We start from the raw sequence: 26,206 nt of genomic DNA, 5'->3' as shown, positions 1-26,206 counted from the left end.
TTATGTATCGGATTGGCAAGTAGGCCATGTCCTGTTGCCCTAATGCCCCTTTATTAGATCAGTGAAATGAGACAATAGGGTTCACAGAGTCTACCCCGAAATCAATTTGGTATTGGCAACAGATATGTTTCCTGCAGATGGAATGCTTCCCTAGCAATCAGTCTGAACTCAGCCTGTTTCTGTTGCTGTTTCAACAACAGATCTATAAAAGGAAAACTATGTAGTGAGTGGTGAAAACAACTGGACAATGTCCCCCATCTTCCCCCAATTACAATCCATTAAGTGAACTTAAGAAGTGGTCAGTATGTTCCAGTCTAGACATGCAGCCCTACATCATCCGCCCCTAGCCGAGTACACAGCACTGACCCACATTAATACATTTATAATCAATACCTCCCCAGGTCCTGTGTGCAGACTCTCTCGCCAATCAGATGTTGGAGGAAATGGTGCAGTCCAATTTAAAATTGCCCAGGGGGGAACTTTCATAACCATGTGCCAATTAGTTCCACTGTCAATAATGCTAATGCTAAAGGACATTGTGTTCTCGAGGAGATGGGGAGGAGGGAGACATCATCAAGCTTATGCCCGTTGCTCATTGTTAATGGCTGTTACACTGACAAGAAGCATTGCATCAGACACACACACACACACACACACTTGGCGTGGGCCGTGGATGTGGTAGAGGGGGGTTGCGTTATAGGGCAGAATTACAAAACCCATGAAGATAATAAGTGATGACGTCTTCTAAAGGTCAACAAACAAAGCACTAGTGGGACAAACACAGGCTGTGTGATGAGATTCATTAGGACAGCAGTAAGAGCGTGGAGAGGAAGAGAAGGAGGGGATGAAGAGGGTAGGGGTCTTTCTTCTCCTCGGAGGCCTTCACAGCAGCAGCTGAAACAGGTGTGTCTTTACGCAGGGCAACACAAGTGCTTCTCACACACGGTTCAGACCCGTCACACTTGACCACACGCTGACCTTGGAGCTGCACAAACTTCATTAAGTAGGTCCTAAGTAGCACAGGGGTCTCACAACGATTATACTGGCAATTTTATCCACTCTCTCCGTGTCCATGTAGGGTCTTGTCTAAAGGTCGTTGTGAGCGCTCTGTTTATCAACTTCTAAACTTTCAGCAGCCTCCTCTTTAAATTCAGGATGTTGATGACTTGTCTCTCAATTGGTTCTCCACTCCAACAGATTTAGCCACAACCTGTATGAGGAATCTCTCACACTTTAAAAGTGAACCCATATGGGGTGCCGGATAGCCAATCAGTTATGTTGCACGCACCATGTATACAGGCTATAGTCCTTTTCGCCAGGACTGTGGGTTCAAATCCAACCTCTCCTTTTTGCTGCATGTCTATCTCTTCCCAATGTTTTCCATCTCTCTTTAGCTTTCCTGTCCAATAAAGGCAAAAAATCAACAAAGGGCAAACCCCTCAAAAAAGGGAGAGAAAAAAAATCTAAACTTTCTGCTTCAGTAAATATAGTCCCCCCCCCCCCCCCCCCCCAAAAAAAAAGTATGTTATTAAGAAGCAGCTGCCATTTAAACAATGACAATAAGTAGACTATTGAGAAGCACTTGTTCTCGAGACTGTCATTTAGTGGGAAAACACTTGTGTTGGTCTTGATAGATCAGTACTTCATGACTTGAGAACAGAAAGATAATTCAATATTCGTGTTGTGATGTGACAAAAGCAGATATGCCAGACATCTCGCATTTGTAGTCATGCCGAATGGACGCATTTAATCATCGCTAATATACAGCTTCTATTAGAACTATGATAACGTTTATCAAATTTTTTTGAATATCTTTTCGAAGTTATTGCCGAAGCTGTTGACTACAAATTAAAAAAAGTTTGGGTAAGAAATTAACTATTCTGTTTAAAAAATAATGCCTAATTTTGGTCCTGAATGTTGAGATTTAACAGATTTTGACAAGAACAAGGAATTTCAGCGTTTGTCTCATCCCTGAACCACTCGTCATAGTTTTTCTTTTTTTGATTGGTCTGGTATTTAGCTGCCAGGTTCAATTGATTCAATTTGATTCTTTCCAGGACTTCAGTTTGAAAAATTTCCGCTGGATTTACTTGGTTAACCTCTCCCAGCTCAGGATACGTATCAGTTCCTTCCCACTCTTTCACCAACAGTAAAGCATGTATGACCTGGACACTTGGAGTTTTAGTCACTTGTTCCTTTACTGAGAAAACATCTACACACACATCTAATGGCAACATTACACACGACTACGGTCTCCAGCTCAGGAAACAGAGGGTTCCTGTTTTCGAGTCCAAGTCTATTGTTATTTTAAACAGCCTTTCGACAGTGCATGCTCGCTCTCTCTCTCTCTCTCTCCTGCTGTTTGGTTTTCGCTCCAGCTCTTGCCTAACACACTTGAGATATTACACAATTATTATCTTGCCAAATCTTGATCCCCATATAGCTTTTTACTGGCACACATCCTTATCTGGACCTTTCATTCTGCTAATATTAACAAAGCTGGAGAGATAGAGTCAACACAGCTCTCCATTACCACTTTCCTGTTGTATCTCTGCCTCTTATCTTTGCTCTCTGTACAGAGTCACTCTTATTCCTGCTCTTTGGGATCAACTATCTCGTCTTCCATCTCTCTGCCTCTGCATGCACTTTTATTATTATTCCTTCTGCCTACACAGCAAGACTCACTTTTCCTTGTGGGAACCAAGGTGCTGCATGCAGTCTGCTGCACAGTCCAAGGTGTTAGGGGGATTGTAGAAAAGTCTGGATAAGAAACAGCTGGATTTAATGCACCGTTAAGGTCATTGGTTGTTCAGGCTGCACCTGCATATCCCCTGATTTCACCCCCCGTCTAAATCTCTCCTCTCCCCTTGTCTGTTGTTTCCCCTCCTCCCTTTCTCTGTACCCTCTCTTCTTTTGTCCACATTCTTCATCACCCTTTCGTGTCCCTCTCAGCTTTCCACCCCCTATACCTTACCTCCCTCCCTCTCTTTTTAGTCCTTTATCGAAAGTAACTGCTGAAACTGCATCAATCCCTTTCTTATATTCTAGTTCGTTATGACCTCGTCTCTGTTTTAGAATCCCACTTTGCAAGTCTCCTACATCTCTCTCAATCTCTAGCATCTCTCTCTGTCCTCTCTTGTTTCACTACCCCTCCCGCTTACAGGCTGTTGTGTTGTGTCTGCCAGGCCTTCTCGGCTAGAGCACAGGTTTCCTGAGTACTGGAACGGAACAGGAGCTGGCAGGGCGATACACTGAGAAAAGCCAGCACGACTGTTCCCACTGAGTGTCACACACGCTCACACTGCTGCTCATACCGATGCAACACAGACAGGAGACAGCTCACACTATGATGTATGCAATGATGCTGCATGTTCATGGGTAATCCTAGTTTACTGTATCAATGCAAAGGAGTAACCTGACACAGTTTGATACCTATCATAATGCAGCTTTTTAAACAGCAAGATATGTTTATTTGTGTCATATTTATCATGTTTGTGTCTTCACCTTTTACAGTATCAGTTTACTTTTGTTTAGAGCACAAAGGCTACAGTTATTTGTCAGGGTGGGAATCGACAAAGTCCCAGTGATAGTTGAACAGTAATGACACAAGGGAATTATTTATTCCAGGAAGAGCTATGAGGGCTTAGGTGCTGAGACTTCACAAGCAATCGCAAATTGGACTTCTTCTAAAGACAAATGAGATACAGTACACTTATCCCAGGTATAACATTGACACTCCTGCTTCTAAATAAACAATGCAGTACACAATTAATTATGCATGTTCTGAAAGGGAAAATCAAATACATTAGAAAAGTTGGCAATACATTAAGCACACTACCAATTAAAATCCAAAAGGTCAACACAAGAGCAAACAGGAGCAGTGACTGTAACCGACAGTAGTCTGCAAAAGTTCATCTGACGTTACTATGGAAACAGCGACTCACAACTGCAGCTAGAAGTAGCCTCCTTCCAATTTAGCTAATGTTAGCTCTCAGAAAACAACACAAGACAGAAGGATCAAACTACCAGGTACCTTACAGTATTAATGCGGTTTGTTCAGGAGGTCCTTTTTTCACCATCCGTGGAAAACGTCTGTGTCCACTGCGTTAGCCTCGTTATTTAATTATGAATTAAGAGTTGGCCAACGTTATTCATGCTCCCTATGTTATTAATGCTTACAAAGTAACTTGGTTTATAAAAAACTGATAGTCATTGATTGATTGTATTTCACTAGTTAGATTTGAGCCTGACTAACCTACAACTGGACTACAAACTAGAGTGTGGTTCAACCTAACTGCATAGAAACAACCAATCACCTGCACAGGAAGAGAGGATACAGGTCATCATCACTTGCGTCCCTTCTGCGTCAATACTTACATATTTTGTCGATGTGTTGATAAATAGGCCCACGGATATGCCAGCACTAGCCTAACAAAATGAATGAATCCCAGTTTTCTTTTCTTCGTGTTTCTTAAAGACTTCTTTCTCTAGTCTATATTGTTGAACATTTAATCTCTTTGGGTTTAATTGCTTTTGTGAATAAAAAGATATTCCCTCTGCTGGGGACAGTTTCATTATTTTCTGAGATTGTGCAGATTTAATTATTAAAAGTTTAATAAAGCATTGCCTAGATTGCATATTAATCAACAGTGAAAGTAGCCATTAGTATGACTCCTTGTGCTGCCTGTCCTTAAGGATAAACGGATATTATAAATGTGGACAGACATTATATTATTGCATATATTAAATATCTAACACTTTAAAGAAAGAAGAGAATATAAAAACATAAACACATAGAATTTGACTGTCTTCCAATTTTTGGTATAATAGTCTCTCTAAACAAAAGAAACAGTCTGTGCCCCAAGCATTGAAATCATCACTTATAGTATTAACACTGGTGGAGACAAACATAAACATCAATGTCCTAAGAATAACCCTCCATTTTCCCCCAAAGAATGATGTTTACTTCTTGGTGGCTCTTTGGTGTGTCCCTCTCCCCAGCTAAGTGAATGATGTTTATGTCTCTCACCCCTCCCGATTTCACCCTGGAGACATCTGTGCCCTCTGCACCTGGACAGTTCACCGCCAAGAATGAGCAGACATTCCCCTTAGCACCTAAAGACACACTGAGATCAAACACCAGTATACTCCCGGCGGCCCCTAATGAAATTGTTGTTGAATTCTTTGCTTTGGAATGACATTAGTATTTATAGATAGCTTTCAGCTCTTGCTAATGGTTATCTACTTTTCAAAATGGCTTTTCTAAATTAAGAGGATGACACAGAGAAAGCGTTAGAGGTCTAATGTGTGCTAAAAGCCTGACTGGAGGCCTCATTAAAGACTCACTGAAACAAATTGTTTTCTCTCTCAGAGCTGACAGGGTACTGGCGTTGATAATATGTCAGACACAGTCTAGGGCAGTGTTTAAATGGAAATCACCGACAGTGACAGCATTGAGATTTACTTAGAGTTATAAACTGGAGGAATGTGCTAATTTATTGTCTAGCTATCCCTCTGTCACTCCTCTTTTACTCGCTGTGTCCCACTCACTGACATATAGAAAAATAGCAATTAGGTAGTGCATTCCAATCTTGGCTATGTGTAAACATAAACCCCTTTATGCACTAGTATGAGGTTTATGAACTAACCTACCCACCTTCAGATGTGTATATGAAAGTAATCACATGATTTTATGGTGCATGTGTATTGTAAAAGGATGAGCTATGTGTAGGCTTAACTTTTATCCGACCATGAAATCAATTACACAAACAAACCAAAACTAACTTAAAACTCACAAACAGTAAGGATTGAATAAAATCAAGTTTTAAAAGCAATGCATGCACATCAATGAGAAATATCATAAAATGTTTATGAATAAATAAAAAACAGATGTATTTAAAACAAAACATTTGGTTAAAGTGTTTATTCTTTCGACCCCCCCAAAAAAGATTCCCCATTGATAGCGCTTGTAGCAACAGCAACTACGTTTCCCATAAGGCTTTATGGCTTTCTACGTCATAGATCTGCGCTGCGCTGAGGTGGCGTTAGAGAAGAGGTAAACAAACAGGTTCATCTTCTTTAACTTATTATTCAAACGAAACGCTTTTCAGTCCATCTTTCTTTATGTTTGATTGAAGACGTTGTAATACTCGTGCCTTTCTACCTGCTGTTTGTTTTCTTCGTTCGTGGTAGCCTGGAAGTTAGCAACATGCTACTCTTGAATGCTAATGCTAAGGCAATGAATGGCTTTTAACAGGTCGTGTCTCTTCCAGGTTGTGTCCCGGCTGCTCGTCTCATGATGACTAAACTCGTGGAGTGGCTCTTCGGTGTGTCGCTGGTGGTCGCAGTGTGGGCTCTGGTCTCTTTCGACCTGTTGGACCTGAGTCTGCCGCAGACTTACAGGGAGGCTGCCTGGCCGATGCCTCTGTATCTGCTGGTTTCGTTTGGCTGCTACTCCTTGGCCACGGTGGGATACAGGGTGGCCACCTTCAATGACTGTGACGAGGCAGCGAAAGAGCTGCAGGGGCAAATAAAGGAAGCCAAAGAGGACTTGAGAAAAAAAGGCTTGAAGATGTAGAACTTCAAAAGGACGATTTAGGAACTATAAGAAACTGAAAATGAATACACACACCATTTAATCACAACCAGTGGTCTGAAGTTGCAATGTTTGAGTTACTCAAAATGGTCTCTCTTTTTGTAAAATGTGTTTGGGTGAGACTGAACTCTGATCAGACATGATATGAACATCTGTCATCTTCACAAAAGTCATTTAATTTCTGGTCTTTCAGATTAGATATCGATCGGCTATGCTTCAGGGATTCAGAAAGTAATAGCCTCATGGGAGGATTTTATTAGTTACACAAATGACAACGCATCATTTTTCATTCAAAATGTAATCACGATTGAGGGCATTCTCACCATTTAAACACCTCTTATATACTGTAGTTACTGAATGACATCAAAACAGTTGCAGGTGGTTTTACTCGCATGATGTACACATTCAACTAAGTAAAAGATGATAACAGACAAACACATGGATCCTTTAAACACGTTGAAACACTTACATGTTAAATTACCATCTTTATCTGGTTGCCAAAAGATCAAACTGGACGAATCTTAAGACTGTTTCAGCTTCATGAATACGCAAATGCTTTCAGTATGTGTCAGCTTAAAAGTAAAACTACACACTGTAGACTTTGTATTGTGTGTCTGGAGATTGTTGCTTGTCAGAATAGATGGACTAGATTAAATCTGTAAAGAATTGTACATTCCATTGGCCAATTTAATTTGTGCCCTGTGGCTATTGCTAGGACTATTAAATTTGAGTATATTTTCTTCAGGTTTTCTGTCTACAAATCTGTGTGTTTCTGTGGGTCAGGGGCTCACACAGGACCTGACACTGTGCAAGTATTGTGGGGAATTCTTGCATGTATGACACATTCCTTGCCCAAGGGCTTATTATGAACTTCTCAATGCCCCCCTCTGTGCAAGGGGCAATTCTATTTTGTCCCATTTTGCAGTTAATGAAATGCAAAGTGCTGTGAAGCATTTTCTTTCCTTCGCCCACAGATGTTTGTTCCAATCAGACAGTGTAAGCTAAGGATGCAGTTCTAAAGTAATCTGATGTTGGCAATTTTTCTTCTCTCTGCAACTCTTAAAAGGCTGCCTGCGCTCATTTTCCGTGAATCCCTGCTGTGCATAAACAAAGCATAGCCAGGCTGAAGGCATCATTACGGGGTTTCAAAAGCTCCCATAACTTTTGAACAAATGCAAAAGAGTCAACACTTCCCTGTGTGCAAGCTCTTTGCCTGTTGTGCTGTTTGGCTGCTGCCCCATCTTGCCTCGCAACACCCCCTCCCTCCCTCCACGAATGTCTGCAAGCTGTTGCAAGAGCAGACTGGATAAAAGGCAACCTGCTATTTACCAGAAACTCTCTTACTTTGGCAATTAGACCAAAGCCTTTGCTTGATAGGCAGTTGTGCTCTTACTCGTAGCCACATGTGAACTAGTTAATCACTTTTCCTTGTCTTTGTTCTTTTCAAATCTTACTTTGAAGGCGTCCATCTGTGCAGAATTTATTTTCTGCAGGCTACCAGACAAAACACATCAGTAAGATTCAATAGACATTTTCTCTGCCATTTACTGTCTATACGTATGCACAGTGTAAGCATCGTTGCGACTTTTCCATTTTAATTCCTCTTTTCTAACATGTAGTGCATAAGCTTCTTCCCAGACTTAGCCCTATTCTTTATTTACATGACTGCATGCAAGTCTAATCTGATGCACAGACAGACGTAAAAAAAAAAAATAATCCCTTCACAAATGACCTGAATGACTTGAGCTTCTTCTCCCTTTTAAATTCCTCTATATGTGGCAAGTGTTACCACTGGCAGCACCACTGCTGGATCTTGGTGAGTGTGTGGCCTTATTCACAAAGGAGGAGACACTTGAGAAAGTACAGTTACTTTTAAATTGCATGGTAATCCTATGTCCCCTACTATTACTCTGAACACAACCTTTGGATATGAGAAACTTTAATTTTCTTTTCCTGGCTATTATGAGCTGTGGGAATCCAACCTGCACACACTCTCTGATGTCATTATTAATCTTACATTTTATCATTAAAAGTAGCTTGTCACTTTGGTCTAAACTGGACCTAAAATTACCTGACATAATGTAAAACCACAATTAAGGGTCAGTCATTTTCACATTATGCCAATAGATATTATGCTGCTTTTATGAAACAGTAGGCTATGTGAAATATTCATTCATTCTCCATTCAAAAAATTACAAATTATGTACATTTGTTAAGATGCCAACTACTGTATATAATCTCCCAGCAGTAATTTAAAAAAAGGTATTGCTTTCATCATCGTGCAAGTTTTCCTCATTCATGACTTTAAATGTGACTGATTTATAACTTTCTCTTAATTTCTGTCTTCAATAACTAAAGAAAGTTGACCACAACTTTTGTGTCAAAGTGGCAAAATGATAGGTGGCAGCTAAATGTGGAGCGTTTGTGTCCACTAACAGGATGAAACTGTAATGAGGATAGATGCAATAAGATGAGCAGGACGTGGGATTTTTTCCTCAATGTGGCCCCACTGAGACCTTGAGACACCATAAAAACTTTCTTGAGACATTCACTGACACTGCTCGGAGCGGATCCGTCTCGTCAGACTGAGAAATGAAAGGTTATCATTTTGCTGCACTGAAAAGAGTTTTTTCCCCCACCCACACATTTCACAGCAAAACCTCAAAACCATCCAGAGACGGACAAAGAGTAAAAGTTGGAGTTGGCAGTCGAGGCGGAGAGCTGAAGGCGATGCAGATTTAACATATTTGATACAGAAACAGAAAAAAAGAGTGAACTAGGGTAATCACAGGATGAGAGGGTGACATGAGGATGAATCACAACAGGAGATAGATACAAAGAGTGATATAAAGGGTGGAACAGGAGAAGAGTGTCAGTGAGAATGAATTAAAAAAAGGAAAGTGACTAAGTGACACAGACAGAAAACCAAAGCATGAGCTGGAACAAGACCGATGACCCTGGCAGTAGAGACGGCCGGGAAAGAGGAGACCACACCCCGACCGTCCTGCAATGGCAGAGGACCAAAATGTGCCAATTGGCCAACAATCTCAGACTCATTCAGCATAACCAAGGAGTTTCCTTCCCATCTGCCAAGTCTGACCTTGCTGTCACCTAAAGCTTTTACAGACACTAAAATGGGACTCGCTTCGAAACATGTATTAAAACATGTAATCCAAACATTTAGTGCAGCAACAGTGCATAAAAAATAGTTTGAATGAGGCTTAAAAATCCCTCATGGTTGAGCCTATTGTTCTTTGACTTACGAACATCTGCTTTGATATTAACAGGACCCAGGGACCCAATAGTCTTTTAGCTCTGAAGCTTATAAATGCTAAAAAAAGCAACAATAACATTAGGTAACCTCCCAGAGAACCTGTAAGCCAGATAGCCCTGGCTCCTCTGAGTAGTAACATACGCTAGCAGGCAGACAGGGACCGAGTCCTGCTGATAGTGAGGCCTGACTCAGAGATAGACCAGCTGGCCATGCCAAATCTACACTGAATAGGGATTTTTTTTTTCTTGTAGGATCCATTCACATCTGCAGGAATGTAAATAACATGCACACTTAGGACAGATAAATTGATTGATACCTTAAATTTAACATTTGAGAATTGAAGCCCCATTTATGCCTGCTGTGTTGCAATTTTCCCTTCAGGAATCGGTGACATTTCTAAGGGGCTATTGCCTTGCTTTCAGCTCTGTGAATCCTTCTTTAATTAATTGGCTTGTATGCTTACATTGGTATTCTAAGATCCCCTCAAGACCAAGGAATAAAACATGTTTTTAAGCAGGTTTGATTGCCATTTAAAACACCTTAATAAACATAATTCTGCACCATTAAAAAAAAAAAAAAGACTGATTACACTAGATAAAATGTCTGGGGATTTCCACAGTTATTTATTTGTTGGAAGACAGAAGAAAAAGGTTTATTGGCAAGTATTTTTATATGTAGATCATTTGTCAGCTTTGTGTTTTGTGTTAAAATTCAAAACTAGTAAAACGCATTTCCCCCCTGTCAAAACCTGGTCCATTTCTTTATTTCAAATTCCATATATCCAAACATGTTCAACCATTACGTCTATACCGCTTGTTCCTGATCTGTGAATTTTTGCTCTAAAAGTGTATAATAAAGTGCCTTGAAAAACATTGTCCTCAGGATGTTATTGTTGTTTGTACTTCATGTTTGTTCTGGTTAACTCGTGAACACCCTTTACATTTACTACAGCGTTAAAGTTTTCACACCTGTTGAAGGTAAATTTACTTAAAGCTGGAATACTGAACGACGTGTAAATAAAAGAATTGTCTCGTCTTGACGACCCACTACACAGTGGAGCCTCTTCCAGGGGTCGAGCGGTTAAGGGGCCTGACCGACAGTCTTAATTTACAGCCCTTTGAAAACATTGGGGAGTTGTGAGGCAGTGGCACCAGTTCTTGGTGCTACAGCTGTTTTAACTGTCACGGCCATAAAGCTCCCCTGGGAAGGAGAGATGAGAACAATTGCTTGTCATGCAACCTGCAGACGAGTACAGTGTTTTGGTTGAAGAGAAATGGACCTGAGTGTGTGTGTGTGTGTTTGGAATGGGGGTTGTAGCTAAAGGTGGAGGCTCAGCAGAAGATAAGGACAGAAGAGGGATCACACCTGTGCATTTAGTTTTTAGTTTAGTTTTAAAGGTAACCTCAGAGCTAAAAATTGAAGTGGCCCTTCTTTTCTTATGTGTCTTTTTTTTTTCTCAATAATTAGAAAAGAAAACGGTTCTGGTTTCCAAAAAATATTTTTTATTTCACATGAAATGTTCACATTAAGCATATTTATCAAACAAAGTATTTTATATAATCTTATGTATATATATACATATACATATTATACACTTCTCTTACTTACACATGTACAAAATCAGGTAACAAGAATTCAGATTAAAAAAAGTCTGACTTCAACGGTAGTCAATACAATGTTGTGATCCGTTGATCAAGCCAGCCTGTCCGGTGAAGATGTGCTTGGCAACTCAGTTTGATGCTGTGTCCTGTCTGACGGAGAAAAGGCTGAAACACTTTTTCAAAAAGAGTGAAAACGATTGTGAAAGTCTACATAGGCGATTACTAAAGGTGATGGTTTTTAAGAGAATAGTCTTGAATTGAGTTTGAAACACATAGTGGGGAGCACCATGAAACACAGGGTAGGGTCCTGTAGAAGTAAAGATTTGAAATCAGCTCTTCATATCAGACAGTCAAACCAGTACAGGGGCAAGATGCAACAAACAGAGGAGGCCAGCCTCTCTGCAGGAACACACAACATCTCAGTGTTTGCTTTTGGCAGAAAAACATTTCGTCTCATCACTCTTTCAATCAATCACTTCCTTGCTTTCACACATTCTCTCCTTTCACACAAGTACTAACTCTACCAGGAGAGAGAGAAAAAAAAAGCTCTCCCTGTTACCAACAGTAAACCTTTCTTTTATGGAATATACAGTAAAAGTTCTCAGCTGCAAATGTCATAAATTATCTTCACAGAATGTACACATAACACAGTTCAATGTGGTGTGTTTTTTTTTTATGTCATCTGACGTCAGTGTGTGTCTGATGGTGTCTGTACTGTGCAGGTTTAGTGCTACAGTATGCACATGGTCGAGTTTGCAAAGGAATGGTTGTGATGAGAACAGCCCCGTGCGTCTGTCAATGCTACATTTAGAGAAAGTAATCACTTGGGACGTCAATGCCACTCAATACCATTACAAGAATAATACAACAAATAGTACACAATACTCAAGGGTGGAATAGTGTACAAGTTGGAGAGATGACTGATCTTTGGCTCGAAGGGTACGTGAACATTTTCTCAATATCTATACAAGTCAAACAGAGTTCCTTTTGATTGTTCTTCAGCCATTTGAGGTTCTTCCTCGACATCTTCATGGTTTCTTCAAGCCTCATCATCCGAACAGGTTCATTTCTTTTGGAGAAAGCCCTAAGAAATGGGTCTTTTTCAGGCAAAAACTACCATCACCTTTAGAAAAATATGACAAAGCACGCACACTTTGTCTCAAATGCTCAGGAGTTGCTTCGCACGTTTAGTGCAATAGAGTCCAGCTGTACTTTACAAGCTTCAAAAGTCTCTCCCTGTGGCCTGCACTGGGCACTGAAAGCTGTCTTTTTTGAGTCAGTGGTTTCATCCCCACGGACTGTCTTCATTGTAGTCCCTGAAAATGTAAGAACGTCTGCCAACTGCAGTCCTTTCTTGTCCTCTCAGTGCAACAATAGTAGTAATGAAAAAGGGACCAGCAGTGAAAGGATTGAGAGAGACGTAGCCACCACTGCAGAGTTCGTCCGTACGCTCTTCGCAACGTCCGGCAGGATCACAACTGGGTCATCTGCTTAAAGAGACGAGAGAAAGAAGTCACATTAGTACCATATATTTACACCCCCACATAATCCTTGATGTACTTGGGTTGTTTTAAAGGTCAGGGATAATTAGAAGGGACACAGGGTTGGTCAACATACCTGCAGGCAGTCTGTTGGATGGGTTGTGAACCCCACCCCCAGCTCCAACTCCAGTCACACCTGTGCCTCCTTTAGCCACTCTGGCCTCCTGAGAGCCTGAAAGACAAGAAAAAAAACCCTCCATCAATTACTCTTTATCTGCAAAAAAACAACTACCTGAGGTGATTTTTCTGTTCTTCTTACAGCCATTTAAACTCACCATCAGCAGCTACGACATCCACCCTGAGCCTGAGGCATTCCTGGCCATGGTGGTGCAAAGGTTTAGCTGACAGGGGGAAAAGAAAGAAACAACACAGTCGTTAACATCCCAACTAATGCACTTATCCCCCTCCGTCCCCTTAATTCACCTCCACGCATGCGCCCATGCACATACACACACAAACTTGGCATAGAGTCTGATGCAGGGACAAAGCTTTAGGAGGCCATCTGTGAGCAGGCAAAGTGTGTCTTGTCCTGCCGTTTATCTAATTACAGCCATGGTCAGTGTGACATCTCTGCCTGCTCTTTGCAGCTACATCTTAGCAGGGTTAATACTACATAATCTTGCCATAATGAGCCAACACCCTACTAAATGTCCTTGTTAAGATTCAGAGTCGCCCACAAAGCTCCAGCATATTACATATTACAGTTATACAGCAAGACAGCAGGATTGTTACTTTTTAATAGATGGAGATGTTTTGCTATTCTTGAGCCCAGCATAGAAATAAAAAAAAAGGTTAAATGGCTATTCATGCTTGCCATGTGTTGTGATAAGAATATTCAAGGACATTTTTTACCGCCATTAAATTGATTCACATTCATTTGATAGGGACCCATTCCAGATCATCTGAAACTAATTTAGTGATCACTTAGTCTTGTGTCATCCTTTAGGTAAATAAACTGTCTGCTTGTGTTTAGTTTAATTAGGAAATGTTAGCATTCCAACATTCGTAAAGGATTCTGAAAAAACGATAGCCTGTTGACAGTGATCATGCCTGAGATGACCGACTAAACTCTCATAAATGAGTGCAGTGCTGTCCAAATGTTTGACAATAACCCAGTTAATGTCAAAGAGTGTTTACTTAGCTCCCTATCTAATGAGTAAGGAAGAGAAAATAAATGGTTGATCAACCAATGTGGTTCCCAAGCATGCTGATGTTAGCGATGAGGACTTAACATGGGTGAAAAAGGATGGGACTACTAGAAGATATGTGACTGATATTGAAGAGAACTTACAGATATAATAATAGCTTTCTCCTTGGCGAAACTCCTTCCCCAGAGTAAATGGAGTAAACCGCTGAAACTTTTCCGAGAACTTCTCCGGTGCGTGAGGAGCGAACGGATGGCCGCACTCCCAGCGCATTTGGTCGTACGACTGGGGCTTGCAAGTTTCAAAGTCCTCTCGCTCCACCATGTAGAGCACGTAGCGCTCGGCGTCCACCTGCGGCACCTCACCCTGAGGGTAATGGGGGCAGACGATGTCCAGGTAATCATTGAGCTTTACCTCCACGGTGTAGTCGTCCCATAGAAACCTGCAGGGAGAAGACGGAGGAGGTTACCCCAGTGGCAGGAGACTGATAACCGTGCTTATAGCACGGGAGCGGTAATAAATATAAGCTTCAAACCCCTTGATTATGTATTGATCGGCTTCATGCTGGTATACAAGAGGGAAATCAAAGGAAAAACTGAGAGGCATAGGGATGAGTGATAGCGAGCACTAGGGGGAGAAAGCATGCGAGTGAGGATCCATTTGTGTGTGTTGAGGTGGAATGAAGAGGAAAAAACGCAATAAGGAAAGAATGATCTGCAGAGAATATGTGCATAAATATGGATGAATGTGAAGCGAGTTTAGCTGCTGCAGTGTTGCAGGTTAGCATGAGCGCACATTGATCCCGTCTCGATGAAGCTGAATGATGTTTACGGAGAAACATTAGCAGTCAGTTAGCCGGCAAGATGGGAGATGAGTATTGACATCTGCGGGGCTACACAAACTTGCACAGATACGGAGGAGCATGATGACAAAATAACCTTGACATAAGCAGGGAAACACTTTAGGACGAGGACATGTGTAAAAATATGTTTTAACCCTTTCATTACGGTGCAAGAGACGGGCCGACACATCCAACAGGAGTCTGGTGATGGTCTGTAACCGTCTCCCACCACACTCCCTCTCATTACAAACAGACAGAGAGACAGTCAGGCTGTCTGCCTCCCCTCCATCCCTCCCTTCACTCCTCCGCCCTCTCCACCCTTTTTACGATGCTCTTTAAGTAAACTAAACTTCCTCCGGCTTCTCTTGAACCTGGGTCAAAGAGCGTTAAAAAAAAACTGTTTAGTTCATTCTGATGCTGCTTAAATTGGTCCGATCCAGACTGTCCGTGATTCCTCCAACCTCCAGGACTTTTTTTCCTCAGATATTATGAGTTTATCTCCGGTGAACTGTCACTAAAGGTATTTCAGCTTTGTCCCCTTCCCCCTGACTGAGCCGCTGCTCCAGGGGTGGCCACAGCTAATGCTCTCTTCTCAGCCACAGCCATCTATCACCGGCCTGGAGCGCTAGCCAGCCGCAAAGCAACACACACAAACTCACACACACGTCCCAGTAATTCCCATCTATCAACAACTTAGAGCAGTAGCTACCTTCTGTTTGCGCCCACAGAACGCTCGCACACACACCTCCTGAAGCGATGCCTATCAGTTTACAGTCTCCTACTGTTTTGGATCACTATGGGTTCTCCGAGAATGGGTGAAATTTGACAGACTTAAATGTTTTCACAACACACATGGAGAATGTGTGTCCAATATAGGGTTTTGTTGCTTTTGCAATGAATACACGGATGGTTCACCAAGCCACAAAGAGGCAGGCGGCCAGTGTGAGTTGAATTACCGACCGCTATTTAATCAGATCTACTGATCTAAGAGTTATGAGTTCTCAAAAGCCTGCAGGGTGCTAACCGGACACCTTTGGCGGGGACAGAAACTCCCCTCTTAACCCTTTTTGAAGCAGATTTTCCTTTAGGAACTCTGTCGTTTTCTCATAAAACCCCCTTAAAAGTTACAAGCAGCATTTGGGGTGTTTGTTTTAGTGTGACAAGGTCCATATGTGTGACTGGCGATCAAAGTGCGCTGGCCCCTGTCACTCGTTAGGTGCTGTTGTTGTTTGTTGGCAGGGGTCTCCCTGGTTCCCCCTGGTTAAAAAAGGACAGACGCTTTGGCTCCAAACGCAGAGCCCTGACTCTTGCCTCCCCCCCTTTAGTTCCCTCCCCCCTTCCCTTTTTCCCCCCCCCGTTCTGCCTGAATGCATTTCCTCAATACTGATGAGCAGATTAGTCAACATTACAACAGCAACACAGGGGCTGCTACAAAAAAAAAAAGTTCCATTTTAGGGTACTGATGAAACCTCCAGCTAAAATGTGCTAATAATTGTGTGCTCCCACTAGTTAACTTTAAGAGGGGGGGGAGCAACAATCATCATTTTGCCACGGTCCAGACAGCTTAGTGCTTATCTGCAGTTTGCCTGCCACGCTCTGTTTACCAGATTGGCCGCTAAAGTGTTTTTCCCCCTGCCACTTTCAATTCCAGGCGAATCGATAGCACTATTGAACAAACACTGTTGTCTGCTTTTTGCCCTGACAGAGTTATCACCCCCTCCTGCAAACAGAGCAAACGCACACAAACAAACTCTCCACACACCCACAACCGGTTGTGGTATGTTCCCAATGTGTTCATCAAAAGAGGGTCGAAGGGGGGTGCAATTAAAACACAAAAAAGGGCATTAAAGTTGCCCTGGAGGGGGGTAATTATGCCCTCCTGGTCCCCACTTCCCAGCCCCTTTAGGTGGATAGTTTAGGGGACTTTTAGGGCATGAATAGGATTGGGCCGGGGGAGGTTAAAGGGCTCGAGTTGAAAATGGCTTTTGAAGTTTTTTTTTTTCCTCAGTAAGAGTATGCGAGTGCTACAGTTGCTATATCAACCACACAGTTCCATACAGTGTCTCCATTCAAACTGTGATAAAATCGCTCACTTAGCAGAGACAGCAGCGACTGAATACGCACCGAGGGAGGCCGACTAGCTCCCTTTTATTAATGTCAAATAGTTTTAATTATCCCGCTGCCTTTTGTTCCCCTCTAACGCCTCGGCCATTGAAACGTTCCACATCATCTGCTTAACTGACTGATTGTAACACACTTCAAAGCGAGCCGGGGCTTTTGTGTGAAAAGGTTTAGCTAACAAAGTCAAATCATGCCACCTTCACTTTAGCAGAATAAACTCTCTCTCTTTCTGTCCCCCACAGTGTGTGTCCCTTGTTATTTTCCTCCTCCAGACTGTTTGCCTCTCTCTGTCGTGATTTATTCCCATTGTTTATCCTGGTATTCTCTCTTTCAATGACAGTGACGCTCCGAGAGTCGGCAGAAGACACAGCATTGGGGAGTGGTTGTATTCGCTACTTAAGGATGATTTGTGGAGCTATGGCAGATATGCAGTAAGGACTCGTGTGCATGTGCGTCTGTCTCTGGGATTGGTAACGTGTGTTGCGTCTGTAGAAGTCGGAGGAATCCGGGAGTGCCTTTCTGTCATGATAAGGTGGATAAAAAAATGCCATACCGATGATAGCAGTGAAAAAAACATCACGTGGGGAAACAAAAGTGTATATGCAAGCACACAATCTGCTGAAATATAGACTGCATACTGTTCCTGGCAACTCTTCCTCCTCCTATCCTGGGAAGGAATTCCTAATTTATTGGAGCCTCTTCAGGAGCAGGGAGTCTAATCTCTCTTCTTTAATCTCTCCGGCCAGCATTTTGCTTTCTTCTCCACCTCTACCCCCTCCTTTCATCCATCCATCAGCCTCTCATCTCTGCTCTCTATCGCCCTTTGGAATGCTGGACCTCTGAGGGTAAAGGGGGGCCGCTATGTGGATCAAAGGTCGGACAATCGCCAAGTCAGCACTGGAGAGTTTTATACTTTAAAAGTCAGGCATCTTAAGTGCAATGACCGGAATTGGCCTCTTTAAAGATCGATTCAAATGTTATTTAAGGTTCTTAAAAGGCATCAGAGGACACATTTATGAGCAGCACATCTTTTCTACTTAACCTGAAGCCCCCTTACCACACAAACACAATCATTTTCTTACCAGGTTTTACACACTCAATTAATGTCACCCAAAAAGGTGACAGGCAGAGGTCATAGATGAGCAAGCGGGAATGCGGGGACCACCTAATCGGCTCGTCCAAGCCCCGGATTATTGGGTGGAGCAGAGACTGAGCTGTGGTCCATTCACCAGCACCAGACCCTGCTTAATACAGGGGCTTAGAGTGGACAGCGAGGCCCCGAGTGAGGGGATGAAGGCTGGGGACAGAGTAAGGGGTGAGAAAGGCAGGGTGGAGCTATCTCTATTGTTCACAGCAGAGAAGGTCCGATGGTGTTTTGGAGTTCAAAAAGAGACACACTAAGTGACGTGTGTGCAGAAGTGGATGTATGGTGGTTGTAGACTCAGGAGTGGGAGGTGTACACAGAATCATGATAGAAAACTGTACACAATAGAGCTATATCTTTGATGATATGTCGATTAGAGTTACCTGAGAAGTCAAGCCATGTTCCTGGAAGAAGGCTGTTTAACATTATTGCTCAAGTCTTGTTGTTTCATTCATCTATCTTTTCATCCATCAATGTCGGCCGTCCCCACCCACTCCCTGTCCGTCTTTCAGCGCTCAATAAGCAAACCAGATCCTCATGTCAATTCTGCCCCTCCTCCAACCCACCGCAGGCAAGTCGGACCAATCATAACCTGTCCTGGTGGTATTCTAGGAATGCAACTTTTTTAGACCCACCATTTTCAGAGCCAAGCACAATGCAGCATGGGTTGTCATAGAAACAAATATGGTCCAACTCTTTTAGCCCTTCCCCTTTTTTTAACATCATCTCTCAGCCCTTCATTCTTTGGCACCGTGTGACTTTTTGTCATCCTTCTCCATCAGTTTTCTTTCGTCTGTCACTCAGCTTTTGTCTGTGCAGATCATTGGTCATTCTGCCGACGTTCCTGTCTGAACTGGTCTGACTTCTTTGCAAACCGAACAAATCGACAAAGCTTTAAGTCCAGCCGAGAAATAATTGGCTCTGAGAAGGCTTAGATGAATACATATGCTCTTTGGCACTGTCTCATGCTGTCCCCAGAGCCATTTGTATCTTATAAGGGCCAGAACAGAAAGGTCAACACAGACATCACATTTCTCAGAAGGCAAATACACGTACTAAGACATCGATTTTGGTGGATTGATTTCTGGAAGGTAAAACTGTGACTTTATTCACAGGGGTTTTGTATCTGCAAACACAGCCTAATGAATTTCATGGGGAATTTACAATCGGTGAGTATAGGGCCAAATTATTAATTTGTGGTAGAAGTAGTTTTATCTGTTTACAGGTTTTCAGTTTTAATTGATACATCACCCCTCTAGGGGGTTTTCAGTCAGGCAACATGCTTGACAAAAAAAAAAAAAAAAAATCCAAAGTTACACAATAACCTTTGTTTTTTTTTGTTTGTTTTTTTAACCAAGACACAACTTTCCATTTTCAGAGATAATGTCTGAATTTTTTTCTCGTTTATCTTCCTCATTCAGACATACACCATGTTGCCAAGGCTTGACAAACAAGCCATACAATCAGAATCTGTCATTACATGAGAGAAAATTGCAATCCTAATCATAATATAGCAATAAATCTGTGCTAAGAGTTTTTCCCCCCCTCCTCAGATTTTTGTGTAGGATTAAACAATTGTAAAGAGCCGCAGAGAGAAAAGGGATAAGACTGGGCAGAAGCAGAGGAAGTCTGCCGCAAAGATAAGGAAGAGGCGAAAGGATGGGCACGGGGAGGGGCGACATTTGCAAGGTTGACCGAGGTAACACTGATCAGAGGAGAATCACAGATAGAGACAGAGGCTAGAGATTTTTGACAGGCGGGGGGGGGGGGGGGGGGGGGGTGGACCCCAAATCATCCTCAAGGTTCAACAGTCAGAAAAACAATTAAGCGCTATTAATCACTTCTAATCTACTTATTCTCACAGTTTAAACACACACAAGCCAGGGAAACACAATCAACTCCTTTACAGTCTTGCGTGTGCTGCTGTGTGAGAACCGTATTGTTTATTGTGCAGACAGGATACGCTGTTTTCCCGGGAAAAGACGTAGCCAGGAAGTGCTACACTTCACAGGGAAACACACAGCAGACAGCATGCAGACTTCAGTAACACTAACAACGTGCCCGTGAGGAAGCGAAAACCTTTGGCCTCATTCTGTGTCTGTCGGTTGTAGTCAATAAAACAAGGCATCTTGTATCTGATGCTGAAAACAACAAGTGGGAATATCGACCAAGAAGAAAATCAGCTGTTGGAGTGAAACACTCCTAATATGGTCCCAGGGGTAAAGTCGTCTTACAGATGATTATGAAGGGATCAGAAGCATCAACACACTGAGATGATTATTGAGCCGACTACCCTTAACAGTCCCACAGACTGTTTTTCTCTTGATTAAATTCAGCAGACAGATTACAAAGCCAGATTAACAGGAGGGGACAGAATGTGAGGGGGAAAGATGGAGTTAGAGTTTACTGAAGAGAATGACGACAAAGGTTTGAGGGTTTAGAGAGCAGACTGGATTAGGAAGTGAAGTGGGAAACCTGGATGTTTTTTCCAGGAAAGTAGCTTGAGTTAAGATTACGTGGAAATATAAGGAATCCTTATCATCTATTGTGGTCACCTGATCATCCGGGCTGATGTGGTCATTCAATCTTATCTTCTATCTCCTGAACGCGTACACGCGTACACGCACAGAAGGCAAACAAACCCACCTCCTACACTTAAAGCTCTGTTTTTCTTCCTTTAAAAAAAGCTGTCCTTTCATGGTTTGAATTGTTAGACTGGCTCTTCCACTTCAAGAAAGTTTAAGCGTATATGGAGAGACAGGGAAAAAAACAAGGAGGAAGGGGAAATAAAGAAACCGGTTTGCTGGGAAGACATGAGTGGCTTTTCATAGGCGAGGTAGAAGAAGGAAGCTTAAAGGGCGAGAGCTGACAGGGAAGAAAAAGCGTGAAGGAAAGGGCAAAGTGCCTTGTGACGGATTGCTATGGGTGCCAAGAACGATAAAAAAAAATTCCACACCTCTTACCATGCCCCCCCCCCCCACACCAATCTCCCAAAGAGCCAGAATTGGAGTTTAGGAAATAAAAGACTGAAAAGGGACAGCTTGTAAAGTTGAGATAAAAGCTGGAGAAGAAGCGAAGAACTAAGAAAAGACAGAAAGTGGGGGGGGAAAAATGAGAGTTTCCCAGAGGCTGAACAGCGGCTGTGTGAAGAAGAGGGGCTGGACTGAGTGGCGGGCAGTATTCAGGGACCACCGCCATGACAGGATGACTGACAGATTGATAGAGGTTGTGCCACTTCATCACATCCTGAACTCTGACCCCCCCAATCAGTCACACCAGTTACTTTCCTCTTTCTGTGGCTCACCGTGAAGACCATTCCCCCAATTTGTATGGGATGCAAAACAAAACACCCACATTGAGTTAAAGAGCACAGAAATCTTTCATATGGGCGAAACATACCTCACATAACTCCCTCATTTCCACTAACACAACACTTACAGCAGATTCCTTTAAGTGAATGAAACCCACAGTGCCAGCTACTGTAGGGTTGATCCGTACTGATAGCATTACAGTCATCTGCATTGAGCATATTGTATGGATTAATAACACAATTGATCCTTTATGCGGGTGAGACTTAAAGACCTACTTTATTGGCGCATTGAAGCTGTTAAGCAGTTTCTGTAAAGACCTTCAAGGTCGTCTAAAATGTGATATCAGTCTATGTCAGCCAGTGCACAAGTAACAACCTTTTCAGGTACAGTGCATTCATATTTTAACCCTTCTTGTCAGTCATTTTCTTCAATTACATGGTGAACATATTTTCAACCATCAGATGAGTACTCCCTGTGTGGTCAATACTCAAGTGTGGGTCAATGAATCTGTATGGTTAAAGAGGAGGAGGTACAGTTTCCTCATTTTACGAACGAAGGCGCACATACGAAACACGTGGAAGAACAAAGACTTTGAAAGAGTTTGTGCAGATTAGTTAAGAATGTGTAACCATAACAAACAAGGTGGTGGTGATGATTACGTTCAAATAAACGGCACAGATTGAACCAGATTTTAAGCAGGCAGGCCATGAAACAGTTAAGTTGCTCACAGAACCGGAGACCACAGAACCCGAGTGAAAAGGGAACCTGGCCAAAAAGAGGGGGAGGGAGGTGGTGGAGACAGGTACAAAGAGAAGAGGAGGAGGAGGAGGAGGAGGAGGAGTGGGTGGTTGAGGTGGTGGTCTATGCTCTGTCAGCAGGGAAAAAAGAGAAAGTAAGGAAGAAGAAGTGAATGAGCAGATTGTTGCCTCTGGTTGGGTGTGGTAGAATCCAGGGGGCTCCTGAGACGATGTTAACATCAATCACAAGTGTGTGGCACGCGTGTGTGTGTGTGTGTGTGTGTGTGTGTGTGTGTGGATGACTGGGTTACTGTGTACAAGAGTGTGAGTCACTCAAATCTGGTGATGTTGTACAAAAGACACATAAACATGCTGGCACGACGGAACCTGAGCTGACCGGGAAACACTGGTGAGCCCCTTTCTGGGAATCACACCGTCCTGGTGATTAAGCTGTTGCTAATCAGACACAAAAGGTAACAAACACCCTGACAAGTAAAAGGTCAGAAAGTGCTGAAAAAACACTGTGTCAGGGGGATATTTTTCTCCTGCTGAAGGAAAGTAGTCGTTAAAGTCGAGGCAGAAACGACCTTGGAAGTCAGCAGCCAGGCCCCAAGGCGAGCTCACACACGCATGCACAAATTAGTGGAAAGCAAGGCCACTGTGCATGTATATGTATGAGCACATGTGTGTACGAGTGTGTTGTTAAATCCCTCGACAAACATGCGAAGGGAACAAGGAAATGAGTCTGTATCCCATGGACATAAGTGATCAATCTGAAATCAATTTTATTAAGCACAGCTTTCTAACCAACAGGGATGGAAGAATAAACCCAGGCTGTAAAAGAAAAAAAAAAAAAAGAAGAAGAAGGAAAAAACACGTCTCACGAGAGAGAGGACAGACGTCAACACTCACTGTAGCGAGTAATGGGTCAAAGGGGAGAACGGATTGCTGTGGAATGATGAAAAGTACCAAAATGAAAGCAGAAAGTCAGGGCTTTTTTCTGCGAATACAGGATTAAGAATAGCCAAAGGGAGAGATTTAGCCCCGTCATCCGGGAAAAAATAGCAAGTGCAAAAGCATGGATTACCAGTATATATACACAGGACAGATCAGTGTGGTTCTACAGCAGGGAAACAGCTACATGCTTATGTGCCGCGGTCTTCAGGGAAAAGCTTTGGTGCTATAATTACTGCCTATCTAACAATACCAAAGCTCCAGTGTGGCTTGAAGCTTTAAAAATGCTCCAAAACCAGATTTCTTTTTGCATCACAGACTTCAATAGTTAGAAATGACTAAATATCTATTTGACTCTACTGTGATTAAAACATAAAGGTGTTATTTGTGATAAAGCGTTGATTTACGACACTTTGACCAACATTTTTTGTTTTATCTTGAGGGGCCAATTTATTATGGCATCTTGTCATGCACAAACCGAGGCTGATGCAGATACTGGTCTGATAATGGGATAATATGTCCCACATTATTATGGGATAATGTCTCAGCCTAAATACCTTTTTGAGCAGGAGATTCCTTATTTTGAACCAAACAGTTAATCCTAATCCTTGTTTATTTATGGGGATTTGGGTTATGTTATCATATTGTTGCATGGATATGTTTTATACTAGTTGACATAGTTGTCAATATCATAATGTTATTAAGGTTAGACGTTGCAAAAACTTGATTTAAATTCTGTTGGTTTGCAGCCAAACACACCTCTGGTTTCAGAAGGAATATAAACATTTCTTACTTTTTTACTAGTTTTGACTAAAAAGCCCCGATCAATTAATATTAAACAAATTGGTAATGGTATCTTATAGGTGCTTGAGAGGATCATCCCATTAGTGGTACTGATACCATTATGGATGTCGTAACAACTTTAGTAAACTTGAGGGAGAATATTGTGTTTATCTGTGTATTTGCAAGCCACAGACACAGAGAGTGCGAGTCCTGCACTGATTGATTTTGACACCGCCTGTTGGTGATTGATTGTCCCAGCTTTGAGATTGATTGAATGTCAGCCAGGAGTCTCTGTTTGTGCTTGCCCGTCTGGATGCGAGAGTAGGTGTGTTTATATGCATGTAGAAGTCTGTTTGTTGAGTGTAAACCTAACTGCTCTTTGTATCCAGAGCCATTTCACCCCAGCCATCATCAACCGTAATTCTAATTGACCCCCACTTATTCCGACTGGCCCCATAACCCCAACAATTTGAGCTCCAATTTCTCCTCCCTGAGCAATCCATCTCTCTCCCACAGCGTGACCTACTGGGCAGGCCTCAAGTTACCTCCTCTGTCTCTGTCATACACCATTATTACTCGTCTTACAACGTGAAATATGAACACCCCAATGTCTCCCTGACATCCACCTAAACCCCACTGCGATATCTCTTGATTTAGGAGACACAGCAAACCTCCCTATCCATGCAGAGGTTAGGACTCTGTGTCAGATGGGAGGATATTGCAACAGATATTTCAACACTTTGCACTGTGAGTCAGACCTGTACAAACCAACCCCAAAAGATGTAACCTTTGCCAAGAAAAATATTGTTTCAGCTCATGAATAAAAATGCAAAAGCAACGTGAAGACACAAAGAAACATTGACTTTTATCAGAGTAATTAAACTGAATTACTGCTTTGTTTTTAAAGCATTCCTGCAAACTTGGAAAATGCAGAGAATACATGAAAGTGCAGAAAGACTCCAAATAAGTATTTGCTGAGATCCACTCATAAAAGCAACCTTTATATCTATCTCCCCGTCAAACTTCTGCATACAAATAGGAGCTCACTTGCCAAAAAAAATAAAAAATACTGTTTAAATGGAGAGCTATCCATTCTCACAATGTAAATAAATGACACAACCTGATGTAGGTAATCCCTTAGCCTCTCCAGATTGCAAAACAGATTGAATGTGAACTGGTTGAACTAAGTGGCACAGGTAAACAGAATCATAATAACAGGTTTGAGTCCAGAAAAAGAGGGAGGGGGAGGGAGAGAAAAAGACTCCCAACTGTCTTGTATTATCATGACAACAGCAGCGGGTCTCCATCACAAATTCATCACATCAAGCTTGCTGAATATGCATGAGATGCAACTGCATTAAAGCATTTGAAGACAGATCTAATGACCCCATTCTGCGCTGATAATTAGGTTAAAAGTTATCTTTTTCTTAAGATACGAGGCGATTTGGTGTTTGAGTTTGATAATAAAAAGAGGTGAAAGAGATTGCGTGAAGCTGTGAGTTCAAGAGCAGTGATTTAGAGAAGGAAAACGGAATTGAAGAGATATTTACTTTGGGTTGGTGCTGTTCCAGTAGACGCTGTGCCGCTCCGCTGAAGCAAACCAGGCGCAGACGCTCACAACGAAGCCCACAATCCAAACCAAATCCATGGTGGAGAGGAAAGGAGGCGTAGAGAAGAGGCACACAACTCAGGTAGGCTGGTTGTGCAAAAAAACCTTACAGTTCACCGAGAAAAACTCGTCCAAGAATTGTAAAACTGGACGTTTACCAAAAACAAACTCGCTATCTTTTCAAACGCTTTCAGGCAAAAACAAAAAGATTTAGCTGGAATTGAAACAGAACCTAGGTCGGGTTAACTCGGCAAATCCGTAGTGAATGAAAGCTTGAGCAGCGTGGTGACCGATTTTGTGAAACGCCCACAGCGTCAAGAACCGCCCACTATCCCCGAGCAGACCAATCAGAGGGCTGTCCGAGAGCCGCGAGCTCCGCAGGTTCCTCTGGATGTGTTTACGAGTTTTTGTACACATACAAACGACTCCAGGCCGTTTGTACAGTACGTCTGGATGAAACGACAATATTTATTTATACCTTCCTAGTTTCTTTTTTATTTAAATTATGTATTTGAAAATAGACAGAAACTTGTCGAATGTTTGCTTGCAA

At 42.3% G+C, this 26,206-nt stretch overlaps 2 protein-coding genes across 4 annotated transcripts; one reads left to right on the top strand and one right to left on the bottom strand.

Annotated features, from left to right (window-relative positions):
* The first annotated feature begins 5,948 nt into the window (after positions 1-5,948).
* Positions 5,949-7,339, top strand: dpm3 (dolichyl-phosphate mannosyltransferase subunit 3, regulatory). 2 transcript variants are annotated; one of them, XM_079367570.1, is made up of 2 exons: positions 5,949-6,055; positions 6,273-7,339. In XM_079367570.1, exon 2 carries the CDS (start codon positions 6,296-6,298, stop codon positions 6,575-6,577), a length of 282 nt encoding a protein of 93 aa, XP_079223696.1. In that variant the 5' UTR covers positions 5,949-6,055; positions 6,273-6,295; the 3' UTR covers positions 6,578-7,339. The 2 variants fall into 2 exon arrangements, with proteins under 2 accessions (XP_079223696.1, XP_079223697.1); XM_079367571.1 differs by lacking the exon at positions 5,949-6,055 and adding an exon at positions 6,064-6,181.
* A 4,009-nt stretch (positions 7,340-11,348) lies between these two features.
* Positions 11,349-25,981, bottom strand: efna1a (ephrin-A1a). 2 transcript variants are annotated; one of them, XM_079367565.1, is made up of 5 exons: positions 25,598-25,981; positions 14,303-14,598; positions 13,287-13,352; positions 13,088-13,183; positions 11,349-12,957 (listed from the first exon to the last, which is right to left on the bottom strand). In XM_079367565.1, exons 1-5 carry the CDS (start codon positions 25,693-25,695, stop codon positions 12,833-12,835), a joined length of 681 nt encoding a protein of 226 aa, XP_079223691.1. In that variant the 5' UTR covers positions 25,696-25,981; the 3' UTR covers positions 11,349-12,832. The 2 variants fall into 2 exon arrangements, with proteins under 2 accessions (XP_079223691.1, XP_079223690.1); XM_079367564.1 differs by having other exon boundaries at positions 11,349-12,960; positions 25,598-25,977.
* Between the last annotated feature and the right edge of the window lie 225 nt (positions 25,982-26,206).

This window comes from Symphodus melops (genome assembly GCF_947650265.1).
Source record: "Symphodus melops genome assembly, chromosome: 18".
NCBI classification, from domain to species: domain Eukaryota; kingdom Metazoa; phylum Chordata; class Actinopteri; order Labriformes; family Labridae; genus Symphodus; species Symphodus melops.
Note: the sequence above shows the minus strand (reverse complement) of the source record. Positions and strands in the feature narration are given on the sequence as shown.

What these genes read in the sequence shown, in the direction of transcription:
- efna1a (XM_079367564.1), bottom strand. Translation starts at nt 25,695, where the DNA reads ATGGATTTGGTTTGGATTGTGGGCTTCGTTGTGAGCGTCTGCGCCTGG. An exon ending in TGGAACAGCACCAACCCAAA is followed by an intron (nt 14,599 to 25,597) that starts GTAAATATCTCT and finishes TTCTCCCTGCAG; the next exon opens with GTTTCTATGGGACGACTACA. An exon ending in GGATGTCGTAGCTGCTGATG is followed by an intron (nt 13,184 to 13,286) that starts GTGAGTTTAAAT and finishes CTTGTCTTTCAG; the next exon opens with GCTCTCAGGAGGCCAGAGTG.
- dpm3 (XM_079367570.1), top strand. Translation starts at nt 6,296, where the DNA reads ATGATGACTAAACTCGTGGAGTGGCTCTTCGGTGTGTCGCTGGTGGTC.